We start from the raw sequence: 13,656 nt of genomic DNA on the forward strand, positions 1-13,656 counted from the left end.
CTCATTAGAAGATGAAATAAAATCTACATTGAAGCGAAGGTTGAGTAACCTGCCGATCCACATGTGCATGGCTCAGAGCGCTGCTTCAGACCGGTTTAAAGGTGATCGTCACTACACATCTCACGTTTGTCATTGTACATTTACTCAGTTCTATAGTAGGCTACTATAAAACTTTACATTACTGTTCAAAAGTTTGGGGTCAGTCATTTATTTTTTAAGTTTATGCAAAGAAGCAATTAAATTGATCAAAAGTGACAGTAATAATAATAAATGTTTCTTGAGCAGCAAATCAGGTCATGTGACACTGAATGTAATGTGAAGTAATGATGCTGAAAATACTGCTCTGCATCTCAGGAATAAATTACATTTTAAAATATGTTTAAATAGAAAATAATTATTTTAAATTGTAATAATATTTCACAATTTTAATGTTTTTACAGTATTTTTCATTAAAGAAATGCACCCTTGGTGAGCATAATAAACATTCAAAAAACTCTTTGGCATACTTCTCATTTTTTTGGCTTAATAATTTAATTTAATACAATAGAAAACACTTATTTTGAATTGTAATAATATTTGACAATATTACTGTTTTTATTGTATTTTTTATAAAGGCAGCCTTGGTGAGCATAAGAGACTCCTTTCAAAGGCATTATAAAAAATCTAAAAAGGTAAATGATTCAAATAAATAAATAAAATTAAAACCCACTGTACCAACAAGTAATGCATTAATGTTTTTGCACAATAATAATAATTATTAGTTGCTATTTTAATTTTCCTATTTTCTTCCTCAGTTGTAAAGTGCATTAATATTTTTAGTGGCCAATATATTTGTCATTTTTATCATATTTTGCTGATCTAACAGAACATGCTATATTTTAAAGAGATGTGCTTGTTTCCGGAGGGCATCAATATCATTATGAGATGTGTATTCACTCAAAATAAAGCAAACCTGTTTAGCAAATTTTGTGTCTTATTTAATATTTCTCTGGATAAATGACAGAGTAGTAGATTTTCTTTCAAATGTTATTGCTACACTTCATCAAGAGTATGAGTACAAAGTCAATATTCATAAATTACAACAACATATTGGTCTTTGCCAATGATTCTTTAATTAACACGCTTCCATACAGACAGCTGGAGCTCAAAGAAAATCTGGAGATCCTCACTGGTATTTGCAACACGCTCATGTGCGCTCATCTCGTAAAAATGATAAATCCAACAGGATTCAAGGCAGAAATAGTCAGTCAATCCAGTGGGACACAATGGAAAGTGGATCAGTGTCTATTTAAACAGCGACTCTCAGATTCAGATTGAGATGCATTGTTAAACGACCCTCCCGCTTACAGAGGAACACATGCGATCGATATACGATGACAAAAGCAGAAGTTCATCTGTATGTTTGCGGATCTGTATGTTCTCTCCGACAGGCCAACAAAAGAAAAGAAGGAAGTTATTTAAAGTAATTGTGTAATATAAGCTTCAGTGAATGGGCCAATGGATATATCATACCAACACTGTTGATGTTCGCTTTGACTGTCAAATAAGCCAGAAGAGAAGTGCAAGTAACTGAAGCAAACTTTGGGAAACATTATTATACTATTGTGTGAAGTGTAAACAAAGCTTTTTGTCAGTTAACGACCTTTGTGACGCATCCAAATACGCTCTTAACTTGATTTTAATGGTATCATGTTGCTAAGATACTCTAATAAACACGATTTCACTGTGTGTTGCAAACTTGCAATACATTTTGACATTGTATTCTCCACAAAAGAAACCTTGAAGAAAACCTGGCCTCTGCTGTAAGTCACTTAAATGCATAAATATAAATTTGGCCAAAACAAGGCATCTTCAGGAGTGAACATAAGATGCCTTAAAAGGTGGGAATCTCATAAAGTAATAAGTCCAGGTCATATTTGACTCTAAAAATAATTAAGAAAATTAGGTTCTCTAAAGCTGTATTAACATGCATTTTTAATACAATAAATTATAGTACAAGGTACAAATAAATGCAACCATGATGCATAGGTACTGTACATGTCCTTAACGGGTTTAACCCCAGGAGGTTTTGGGAAAGAACTTGTGTGTGTGTGTGTGTCTATTGTTAATGTGTCTGTCAACAACACTAGTGTACACCTGGGAGTTTGCCATGGCGGCGATGCCTCAGTGAGCTCAGAATAACTCCAGCACATGTCAGGGTGAAACACAGCTGCCTTCCTCATCAGTAATTGTCATGTAATCTCCACAGACCATCACACACATGATCCCAAACAAGTGGAACAGTAATGAATCATTGTTATTAATTAAAGGGTTAGTTCATCCAAAAATGAAAATTAAGTCACCCTCATGTTGTCCTTATATTGCTTTTGTTCATCATCAGAACACAAATGAAGATCTTTTTGATCCCTCCATTGACAACTATCTCTGACGCTTCAAAAAGTTCATAAAGAGATCGTAAAAATGAATCCATATGAATCGAGCGGTTTAGTCCAGATTTTCTGAAGAGACTCGATCTATTTATATGATGAACAGATTGAATTTTAGGCTTTTATTCACATACTACTCATTTACTACTTTTAGGGTAAATTGTTTGTCAATTTTTAAAGCTTGCACTCAAAAAATATTCAAACCTAATTTTTAGATTTATGTATTTTAATTTTATATACAATTTCCATCCATTTAGATCAAACAGTTGTATACTAATAAACTTTAATGCAAGGCATATTTGTCAGTCGGATGAATGAATGAGACAGATATGTTTTCTGCACCCAAAAAGAATAATGGCATAGTTTATTATTAACTATTATTTGCATCTATTTGATTTTCTTTAAACAATCACATTTTCCAATCAGCATAAACTTACCCATTTCATTCATGTATGACTGACAAATATGCATCACGTTAAGTTATTAGTTTATGTTAAAACTGTGTTATCCAAATGAATGGAAATGTTATATGTAATTCCAATACATAAATCTTAAATTTAGGTCTAAATATTTTCTTGAGTGCACTTATGTAAAAAAGCAGCTCAGACATGCAGCATATTATCTTTTTATGTATTATTATGCATTATTATAAATATATATATATTTTGTGTTTCATGGAAGAAAGTAAATATGAGTAAATGATGAAAACACATTCATGTTTTGCCGATCCTTCCTTCTAAGACACCCGTCCCATTAGAAGAGCTGAACTGGAGCCGATAAGACCTCATATGTTTGCACAGCTGCTCTCTGAAAGGACAGCAAACCGAGCGAGTGTCAATGAGATGCACTAATTAATGCAGCTAATTCAGCTGGTGATTTACACTTGTTTCCTAAAGTTGGGAAGCGTGTGAATGTTCATGGCATCCAGTGGCGTGACGCAGGGGAATGTTCATGGCGTGCTTTGAGGGTCAGTGTGGCTCTACCTGGATTTGAACTTTCTCTTCTTGATCTGGGAGGACATCTCCATGCTGTGAGACATCTGGTCCATCTGCTCTTCCTGGCAACGCTGTGTTACTATTTTGGTTGCCATGGCGAAGCTCTCAGCAGCACCTGCATCAGAGCAGAACGACACAGCTGTCAAAAGGACAGAAGCACTTAGAGAAAGAGAATCACACCAGTCCGTTGCACACCGACAGATAGCGATCTGTCATATCCACAACACCAGACACGGCCCAGTGATGGTACGCGGGAAGTCACGGCCCATTTACACCCCCCTCCAGAAAAACTGAAAAACTAAAATCAAACTTCTACAGAACACCAGCTATATGCAAAACATTACAGTGTCACTATTCAATCTACTGTACATGTGGGCTTGCCAACACAATAAAAGAGTGAATCTTATGTCCAGTTTTGAAAAAAAATAAAAAATAATATTTTGCATAGAAGTGAAGCCTGTTTTTAGGCCATTCAGGGTTATTATTGTTAACAATTAAAGCTAAAACCATTAAAAAACAAAAACAAAAAAAATAACATTATCATTACTTGAAATCAAAAATAAACAATTACCAAGTCAATTCAACATTTCTCATGTTTAGTTGAATCTGAAGCACTAAAATAAATAAAAATAAATAAACTTAATAAAAACCATATTGACATTAAAAAAATGGTCAAAAATAATGTAAATAAATATTTTTTATATATAGGCCTAAATGTATATAACATACATATTTTTATATTATTTTATATATAAATGAATTTATGTTATTAATGTATTTAAAAATATTTAGAAATTGTTTTATATGTAATAATAAATATATGTATGATAATAAAAAAAAATAATAATAAAAACAAAGGTAACACTTTATTTCAATGGTCCACAAGACATTTTACTATCTATAAGTAACTTTGTAACTAGCAGATTTTGTGCTCACCCAAAGCCGCCTCTCAGGACTAAATTGACTTATTTTTCGCTGCTTATTGAACTTAAATAGTCAAATACACACAAAATAAAGTCTTAGCGAGTATTTACGTAAACACAGTCAGTGTTTAAGTGAACGTAAACTGTTGAGAAAGAAAACGCATGTGTAACAGAATAATAGATCCTTGAGGGGCCTCATTTATAACCGTTGAGTAGGCCTATGCACAAAACGCTCTCGGTTACTAACGTAACCTCGGTTCTCTCTAGATGAGGGAATGAGTGTTGCGTAAACTAGCTTACGCTACGGGAAAAACCCTTTTCTCGAGAATACTGAAGCCCAAAAATTATCCTTAATTTTTGCATTAGTTTAAAACGCATTGCTGCATAAGCAGACCTAGGCAGAGCGGCTCGCGCGCCTATTGGTTGCTCAGCAGCAACTGCTGCAACCTATCCAGGACCTGCTCGTGACGAAGCACCAATGAGGGCGCGGGCGCCCGTGCGCGTCACGTCCCGCCAGAATGGGCGTGGCTACAGGCTATAAAAGCAGGCCCGTGAGGTTGTTCTCTGGTTTTTCAATCTGAAGCGAACCAGAAGTAGCACAAGCACGGCAGGGTTACGCAACACTCGTTCCCTCATCTAGAGAGAACCGAGGTTACGTTAGTAACCAAGAGCGTTCTCTTACGAGAGTACTCTCGTGTTGCGTAAGCTAGCTTACGCTACGGGAACCCAATGTAAAACGCCGTGCGTGCTAGAGAAGGTCCACATGCACGTTCCCAAGGGCATGTGCCCGGGGACAAACGTAAGTGGTAATATCTGGGCCGATGAGGGTTGGGCCCAGGGAGAGATAACCATTCCAGAGTGTGGGAATGGGTGCTTAATACAATAGATCAGCCAGGTACATCCGTGGGCTGAACTAAGAATGATAACACTGCCTGTCAGCCACCTGAACCCGAAGGACAGGTGAAAAACGATCACAGACAGGAAGACCTGGTCTGTCGATCTGGAGCCTGTGTATAACACAAACCACACACAGTCTGTGTCGATCTGCAGCGAGAGCGAACAGAGCTAGTATGTTAGACTGACAACAGTTTAGCCTGTAGGGCAGGCACCTCCAGGTTATAAAACCTAATAAATGTAGACGGAGAGGCCCAGCCCGCCGACATACAAATATCATGGAGCGAGACTCCGCGAGACCACGCCCACGACGAGGCCATGCCTCTGGTGGAGTGCGCTCTGACGCCCAGAGGGCAATGTTGCTGAACATTGTCTGTTTTTTTTTTTTTTTTTTTTTTTGTACTTATGATGTTTGTTTTTTAGGTTATTTATGTCTGAGAGTTGTACCAAGACAAATTCCTATCAACTTGTTGACATGGCAATAAATTTATTGAATTGAATTGAATTGAAGGTTCTTAGACCTATAAGCCATAGCGATAGCGTCAACTATCCATCTGGACAGGCTCTGTTTCGATGTGGCTAAGCCCTTAGTGCGGCCACCGAACGAAACGAAGAGCTGCTCTGACTGCCTGAAAGCATCAGACCGTTCAACATATATTCTCAGCGCCCTGACGGGGCAGAGAAAATTCACATCGTCCTCACCCTCAGATCTCGGAAGAGCTGACAGTGAAATGATCTGTGATCTGAACGGAGTGGAAAGCACTTTGGGGACATAACCGTGCCTCGGTTTAAGGATGACTTTAGAGTCATTAGGCCCAAACTCCAAGCACGAAGCACTCACAGAGAGCGCGTGAAGGTCACCCACTCGCTTAACTGAAGCGAGAGCCATGAGAAAAGCGGTCTTCAGTGAAAGAAGGGGTTCAAAGGGTTCGCCCTTCATGGCTTCCAGGACCAAGGAGAGGTCCCAGGCTGGAACCAGAGGGGGCTGAGGAGGATTTAACCTCCTAGCTCCTCTTAGGAACCTAACAATGAGGTCGTCTCTACCCAGTGACCGGCCATGCAAAGGTTTTGTAAACGCCGCAATGGCCGCCACATACACTTTGAGCGTGGAGGGGGACCTGCCCTCGTCCAAAAGCTCTTGCAGAAAGGAGAGAACCTCTGCAACGCTACAGCGCTGTGGGTCTAAGTTTCGGGCCGAGCACCAGCCGGAAAACACTGACCATTTAGAGGCGTAGAGCCTTCTCGTAGAGGGTGCTCTAGCCTGAGTAATTGTGTTCAACACTGCCGCTGGGAGGTCAGCGGGTACCCGTTGATGGCCCATGCATGCAGGGCCCATAAGTCGGGGCGCAGGTGCCAGATCGCGCCCCTGGCCTGGTAGAGGAGATCTTTCCTCACCGGAATCGCCCACGGGGTCGTGCTCATCAGTTGCATCAGCTCTGAGAACCACACTTGATTCCTCCAGAGCGGCGCCACGAGGAGCACAGAGCATTTGCTCTCCCTGATGCGCTTGATTACCTGTGGTAACAACGCGATCGGGGGAAACGCATAGAGCGGACGGCTGGGCCAGTCGTGGGCCAGCGCATCTCTCTGTTTCGTGAAGAATACTGGGCAGTGCGCGTTCTCCGTCGACGCAAAGAGGTCGACATCCGCTCTGCCGAAGATGTCCCATAGTAACTGGGCTATCTGAGGGTGCAGGGACCATTCCCCGAGGGGAACGTTGTCCCTGGACAGCATGTCTGGGCCCACATTTTGGGAGCCCGGGACATGTGATGCTCTCAGTGAGCGCAGGTTGTGATGGGCCCACAAGAGGAGGCGTTCCGCCAGCTTGTGAAGGCTCCGTGACCTGAGACCGCCCTGGCGGTTGATGTATGACACCACTGACATGTTGTCCGTGCGGACCAAAACGTTGTGGCCTTTGAGGAGGGGGAGAAAGTATCTCAAGGCATTTTCGACCGCTTTCATCTCCAGACAGTTTATGTGTAGGCGCCTTTCTGAGGCTGCCCACAGACCAAACACTGGTCTGCCCTCGTAGAGGGCGCCCCAACCTGAGTTGGATGCGTCTGTCGAGATTACTTTTCGTCTCGAAGCCATGCCCAGATCCACTCCTGACTGATACCAGTCTGCCGCCTTCCAGGGATTCAGTGCTGTGACACAGTTCTGAGTTACCCTGAGGCGAACGCGGCCAGCGGACCATGCTCGCAGCGGGACCCGCGTCTTCAGCCAGTGCTGCAGCGGGCGCATGAAAAGCAAGCCCAGCTGAAGCACTGCCGAGGCCGAAGCCATAAGACCCAGCATCCTCTGAAAACGTTTGAGAGGAAAAATGCTGCCGGTCCTGAAAGCTGCAGCTGAGCGCTGAATCTGCTGCGCGCGCTGTGACGTCAGCCGCGCTGTCATTGACACAGAGTCTAAGTCTGTTCCCAGAAAAGAGATTCTCTGGCTGGGAGACAGTAAACTCTTGGTCCAGTTGATTTGGAGACCCAAATCCCGTAAATGGTCGAGTAATAGAGCCCTGTGCGCTATTAACTCTGACTCTGACTGGGCTAGAATAAGCCAGTCATCCAGATAGTTCAGTATTCGCATCCCCCGTTGTCTCAGGGGAGCGAGCGCTGCATCCATGCACTTCCTGAATGTACGGGGTGCTAAGGACAGACCGAACGGCAGGACGGTGTACTGATAGCTCAGCCCCTCGAAGGCGAATCGCAAGAAAGGCCTGTGATGGGGCGCTATTTGAATCTGAAAATATGCGTCTTTCAGATCCACAGAGATAAACCAGTCCCTCGGGCGAATTTGCGCGAGAATCTGACTGGTCGTGAGCATTTTGAACGATCTCTGCACAAGGGCTCTGTTCAGCCGTCTGAGATCTAGGATGGGTCTGAGACCGCCATCCTTCTTTGGAACGAGGAAATATCTGCTGTAAAAACCTGCCTCGCTCAGTGTGTGAGGGACGGCTTCTACGGCTCGTTTCTCTAACAGTTTCGCAATCTCGGCGCGAAGTAGGTGTGCTACTTCGCTGTTCACCGTGGTTTCGACCCTGGCTCGAAAGCGAGGGGGTCTGCGAGCGAACTGTAGTGAATAGCCTTGTTCTACCGTGTTCAGTACCCATTCTGACACGCCCGGCAGCTCCCTCCATGCCTTTATGTGAAAAGCTAGAGGGAGAATAACGCGCGGGCTGTTGTCGCTGTGTGTGTGTGGCACATATCTCACAGCGCCTGAGAGAGAGCGCGCGCCTCCTCTTCGCACACACATAACACAGCTCGTGTCTGGTAGAGGGTGATGTACACACGGGACACGTTTTGTGTTTATTGACGGTGGCTCTGAATGAGTGCTTATCACAGAGCAGCCCGTGTTTGTGTGTAGGGATGAGCGCTGTACAGCGGGCACCTTTCCCACATTCAAAACACACACGGCGTGTGGGCCGTGAATGAGTGTGAGTCACTGAGTCGGCCGTGTTTGTATGTAGGCGCGAACACTGTGGAGTGGGCACATGACCTACATTTATAACACCATCGGCGTGAGCCGGATAAACAGACAGAATGCTCTTTCTGTGATTTATTTGGGCGGCCGTAAAAACGGCCTTTGGGTACAGGCGAGCGTGTTGTGTAACGGGCTCGTTGGCTGTGAAATACACATCTCCAGTCACCTCTGCTGAGGGAACTGTGAGAGCGAGGCGCGCTGATTTTGATGGCGGTCCGGCCGCAGCAGGACTCGACCATCTTCGTCTCCCTAACGCGGTCAGGAAGACTTTGAGGGCTCTGCCTTCAGCACAATCTTGGACCGGGGTCCCCGAGGGGGAGGCGGTCTGTGGCGGCTGGAAGAGCGTGAGCGCTGGGAATCCCTCGGCTGACGGCGTTGTGAGGCTGACGGCGGGGAGGCTGTGGCGCTGATTTCCGGTTGGGCGGCTGTTTAGAGCGACCCGTAGCGGAACTGGAGCGCTTCGGCAAGAAATGCCGCATAGCCTGGGAGGTTTTCTGAACCTCGAGGTCATTAAAATTCTCAGGGTTCGGGCCCGCCTCGTCCATTTTACGGAGAAGGTCGGCCTGATACACCTGAAGCACGGCCATCGTGTTAAGTGCGGACGCGGCTTGACCGGCGGCGGTGTAGGCGCGACCGATCAAAGCCGAAGTAGTCCTGCAGGCTTTGGAAGGCAGTGAAGGATGAGACAGGCGGGCAGAGGTGCGTGGCTACCGGTTCCTTGACCGGAGGAATGCAGAGGTAGCCCTTGTCTTTCGCGCCGTCTACTAGAGAGAGCGTCGAAGAGACAGTAGAACGCAGCCTGGCAGAAAATGGCGCCTTCCAGCTCTTAGTGATCTCCTCGTGGAGCTCCGGAAGAAAGGGGGCAGGCCTCGTGTGAGGCGTCGAGCGGCGGCCTGGCAGAAAGCAACCGTCCAGCCTGCTGGGTGCAGGCTCGTCAGGAAGCGACCAATCGAGGCCGAGGTCCTCCACGGCCTTGGTAAGCAGGCGAAGAAGCTCGGCGTCGAACGTAGACCGCACACCGCTCGATTCCTGAAGAGAAGGGGCGGGGTCCGGAATGGAGCCCGACCAGCCTTCGCAGTCAGAAGCCAGGATAGAGCAGCTGTCCCCTTCTGCGTCATCTCCCCCCGACTCGATATCCACAGCGGGCGGCTGGCCGGCCGTGATAGAGGTGGGGGATGCAGAGAGCGATGCACACGGGGAGAGATCCGGCATGCAAGCGCTCGCGGCAGATGCCTCCGGTGTTCTCTGTGAACGGCGCTTTTTACGGCGCGGCCCAGAAGAGAGAAGCGGAGGGGCGGGATCCACGCTGAAAGATGCTAGGCGAGCCCGCAGGGTCGCCATAGACATCACTTCACATTCCGGGCAGCCGCCCAGGGAAAGCGCGTGGTCCGCGTGTGTCTGTCCCAGGCAGGAAACGCACAGGATGTGGCTGTCCGCGTCGCTGAGATCGGCTCGGCAGGAGCCGCACTTTTTGAAAAGAGGCATTTGCAACAACGCCTCGCTCTTTTAGATGCAAGCGTGTGTAACGTAACACGCGGTAATGAAAAGGATATTCGGCGCCGGATAGCGCAGCAGGAACGGCAGAGGAAGCGGCGAGATCATGATGGCCGGCTTGAAGCTCGTCCCGCTGAAGGCTCTTCGACGGCGCAGCTTCTCCGGAGAACAGCGAGGTGAGTGTCCACTTCGCTGAAGAGTTGAAAAATCAGAGAACAACCTCACGGGCCTGCTTTTATAGCCTGTAGCCACGCCCATTCTGGCGGGACGTGACGCGCACGGGAGCCCGCGCCCTCATTGGTGCTTCGTCACGAGCAGGTCCTGGATAGGTTGCAGCAGTTGCTGCTGAGCAACCAATAGGCGCGCGAGCCGCTCTGCCTAGGTCTGCTTATGCAGCAATGCGTTTTAAACTAATGCAAAAATTAAGGATAATTTTTTGGCTTCAGTATTCTCGAGAAAAGGGTTTTTCCCGTAGCGTAAGCTAGCTTACGCAACACGAGAGTACTCTCGTAAGAGAACACATAAGTTGTGATTTATAAAAACAAACTTGACGGGAAAATTTGCGCACCTGCACGCAAACTCTGACCCATGCCTACGAACATTTTGGAGACGGAGCAGTTTGGTGACACCGATAGTGAGCTGGAGTTAAATACATTTTTGGTCACTTTTAGACAGAACATTTTAATAAAATTATACATAGGCTATACAGAAAGATAATACAAATATAATTTCACTCACCAAGCCTATCACATGAAGCAAACATCCATCCATTCTTAAATGTCCGCGCCACTGAGCGCGTTGGGCCGTTTAGTGAAACTGACGCATATTTATAATGGCAGATGAAGGAAAACCGTAAATCTTCATTATGAGTCCTAATCATAAATACAATGCGTGTTCACAATAATCGTTGAAATAAATAAAAGAATGATTTAAACTACGTTTTACTTCTGATATAAACATTATAGATTAAATATGCCATTCTCATTAATGGAGTTAAACACTTAAATTACATGAAATCATTACTGAGAAGTTGCAAAAAAAAAATTATATTCAGTAAATATAAATATTTGTATTGGAAGCGAGAACAAGTCAAGGATAGGCTACTAAATGATTTTTTATCAATGTAATGTGACGGCACATCTGTATCTCATATTTTCCTAATGTGGTATCACGTGGATGAATATGCATATGCAAATGATATGCAGATGAGGATTAAGCATAGTAAAACTAGGCGTTGTAAGCTCCATATATGGTTATTTCGGGGAGGAGATGCATGTGCGCAAATATTTCGCTGACTGGGATTTATAAAGTGAATTTTGCGCAGGTTCTGGCGTAGGCCTACGCACGGTTTTATAAGTCTGAATATTTTTCGGCGTAGCCATTTTTGTCTTTCGGGCGCACGTACACTTTTAGCAAGGATCCTATACGCACAGTTTTATAAATGAGACCCCAGATCAGGTAAGAGCTGAAAGGAGAAGAGGGACATCCATTGTGTAAGAATCCTGGTGAAAGTCCCTTTGTGAGCAATTGTGAGTATAATAATTCATTAGTTGTGAGGCTCAATGCAGCCCACGAGAGTCCCGCAGTCATAAATCAGCCCCGATGGCACACGCGCCCCTCGCCGAACCTAACAGAATCAGGTCGCGTTTGAAGGATGGCTTCATTTACCCGAAAGTTGCAACAACCACCTGCGTTTCCATCATAGACGGAGAAATGCGTTTCCCCTCAGGTTTAACCAGATTAAATCTGAGGCAAAGGCTCTCCGAATGACAGTGGCTCCTGTCCCAGACGTTTCCTCTCAAACCAGATCCTATAGTGTCCGTGTCAGGACTTTGTTTGAAGACCGAGTACAAAAGGTCACTTTGCAGCATATTAAAATTGATCTGTCATCAGCCGAACAGCAACCCGTCGCCCCTCCAGAGAGAGATCGCATCTAGGCCAATGAAAACAGACTGATGGAGAAAAACTCTCTAGAGGAGATGGATGAACGGGCTTATGAGAAATAACTCCATAAACTCCAAACGGCAGGATTTTTCATCTTTGCTTTCCAGGCGCTTGGTTTACAATGCCAGATGTTTTGAGAAACGCGAATGCAAAGAAGCTCGACTAAATGTTAGTTTAATAGTTTTCTACAATTTATTAACAAAATGTGATTGGTGCGGATGTTGCTTATACTGACTCAAGGCAACAGATACAGGGTTTGTTAGAATAATCGTTGAACATTATTTCATATTTTATTTAATTTAATTTTTGCATCACAATACAAATTTGGGAGTAAAATGAGCTCAACTTACATGAAAATAATGTCGCAATGCAAAATAAATAATGGCCTCTGTGTTATTAATATAATATAATATTTTGACAATTTTTGATCTTATTTTAATTTTAGTCAAGTTTTAGTATTTTTAAGGGTTTTTGTCATTTTATTAGTTTTTTTTTTCTAAAATATGTCTATACAGTTTTTATAACATTTCAGTTTTAGTTATTCAGTAGTTATTTTACTACAACTTTAAGTATGAGCAATAGAAATACTGATGCTTGCATTATCAAAATTCACTAACAAGTTTGTTATTGGCATAAAATATCATGATTGAAAACCAAGAAATGTAAGTAAAATGCCATTTATCAGCATTTTACCAAGACATTGAACAGGGGTTATCATTAAAATCAGCCGTTCTTAGTTTTGCTTCAGGATCCAGGTTTGACATTGGACATCAATTGGTAACCCAACATACTATCATTGTAGAATAGAAAAGAAAAATGCCTTTAAAGTCAAACGTGAAGTGTTTCAGACTCTTTTATTCAAAGTAACGTATCTGCAGCAAAATAGTTTAGTATTTGGCAGTGTTTTTCAGAACAGACGCCAATTGAGAGCCTCTGATTTAAAAGCTAATAAGCATCTTCAAGCACACACTAGAGCAGAGTCTCTTGAAGAGCACAAGAAAATTGCAAACAGATTTTTTCCATTGTAAATCCACTCACGTTCTACAGGCCCTTCAGATGATCAGCAGGACGACGCGTCTCCGTCTCTCCTCCTCCTCGACCTTCACCTGTCTCACCCTCTTCCACCGGCGCTCTGCTAAACTCTCCTTATTGTTTCCTGCTGTCTCACCTTCTGTAATGCTCTCAGCTTCTCCTCTGGCCTCTCAGTCTCACGGTTTCTGCGGGTGAGGATGACCTCCAGCAGCACACACACACACACACACACACACTCCTCCTCCTCAAGGTGGTAAATATAGACCCACAGCAAGACCACTGATCAATTCAAAGCATCCAGATAGACTTACAGTGAGATCAAAAGACAGAAGACCTGGAACGTCACAACGGGACAATGCATTGTGGGATAGAGGAGCTGTGGGAAAAGAGATCTATGGAAACAATGCATCAAGATCTCAGCGATATAAAATGCTCAGGTCTCCATTAAACCCTGCAAAGAACAATCCAGAAGAG

At 44.2% G+C, this 13,656-nt stretch overlaps 1 protein-coding gene across 1 annotated transcript in view; it reads right to left on the minus strand.

Moving 5' to 3' along the window:
- myom3 (myomesin 3) overlaps positions 1 to 13,398 on the minus strand; it is a 73,470-nt gene extending 60,072 nt beyond the window's left edge. Inside the window, exons 1-2 of the mRNA XM_082149216.1 lie at positions 13,189 to 13,398; positions 3,410 to 3,536 (exon numbers count right to left, since the gene is read on the minus strand). Of these exons, the coding sequence (XP_082005342.1) occupies positions 3,410 to 3,516 (107 nt within the window). The 5' untranslated portion in view covers positions 3,517 to 3,536; positions 13,189 to 13,398. The remainder of the gene's footprint in view (positions 1 to 3,409; positions 3,537 to 13,188) is intronic.
- Positions 13,399 to 13,656: the final 258 nt, after the last annotated feature.

Source organism: Leuciscus leuciscus, assembly GCF_965113295.1.
Source record: "Leuciscus leuciscus genome assembly, chromosome: 20".
Taxonomy (NCBI): domain Eukaryota; kingdom Metazoa; phylum Chordata; class Actinopteri; order Cypriniformes; family Leuciscidae; genus Leuciscus; species Leuciscus leuciscus.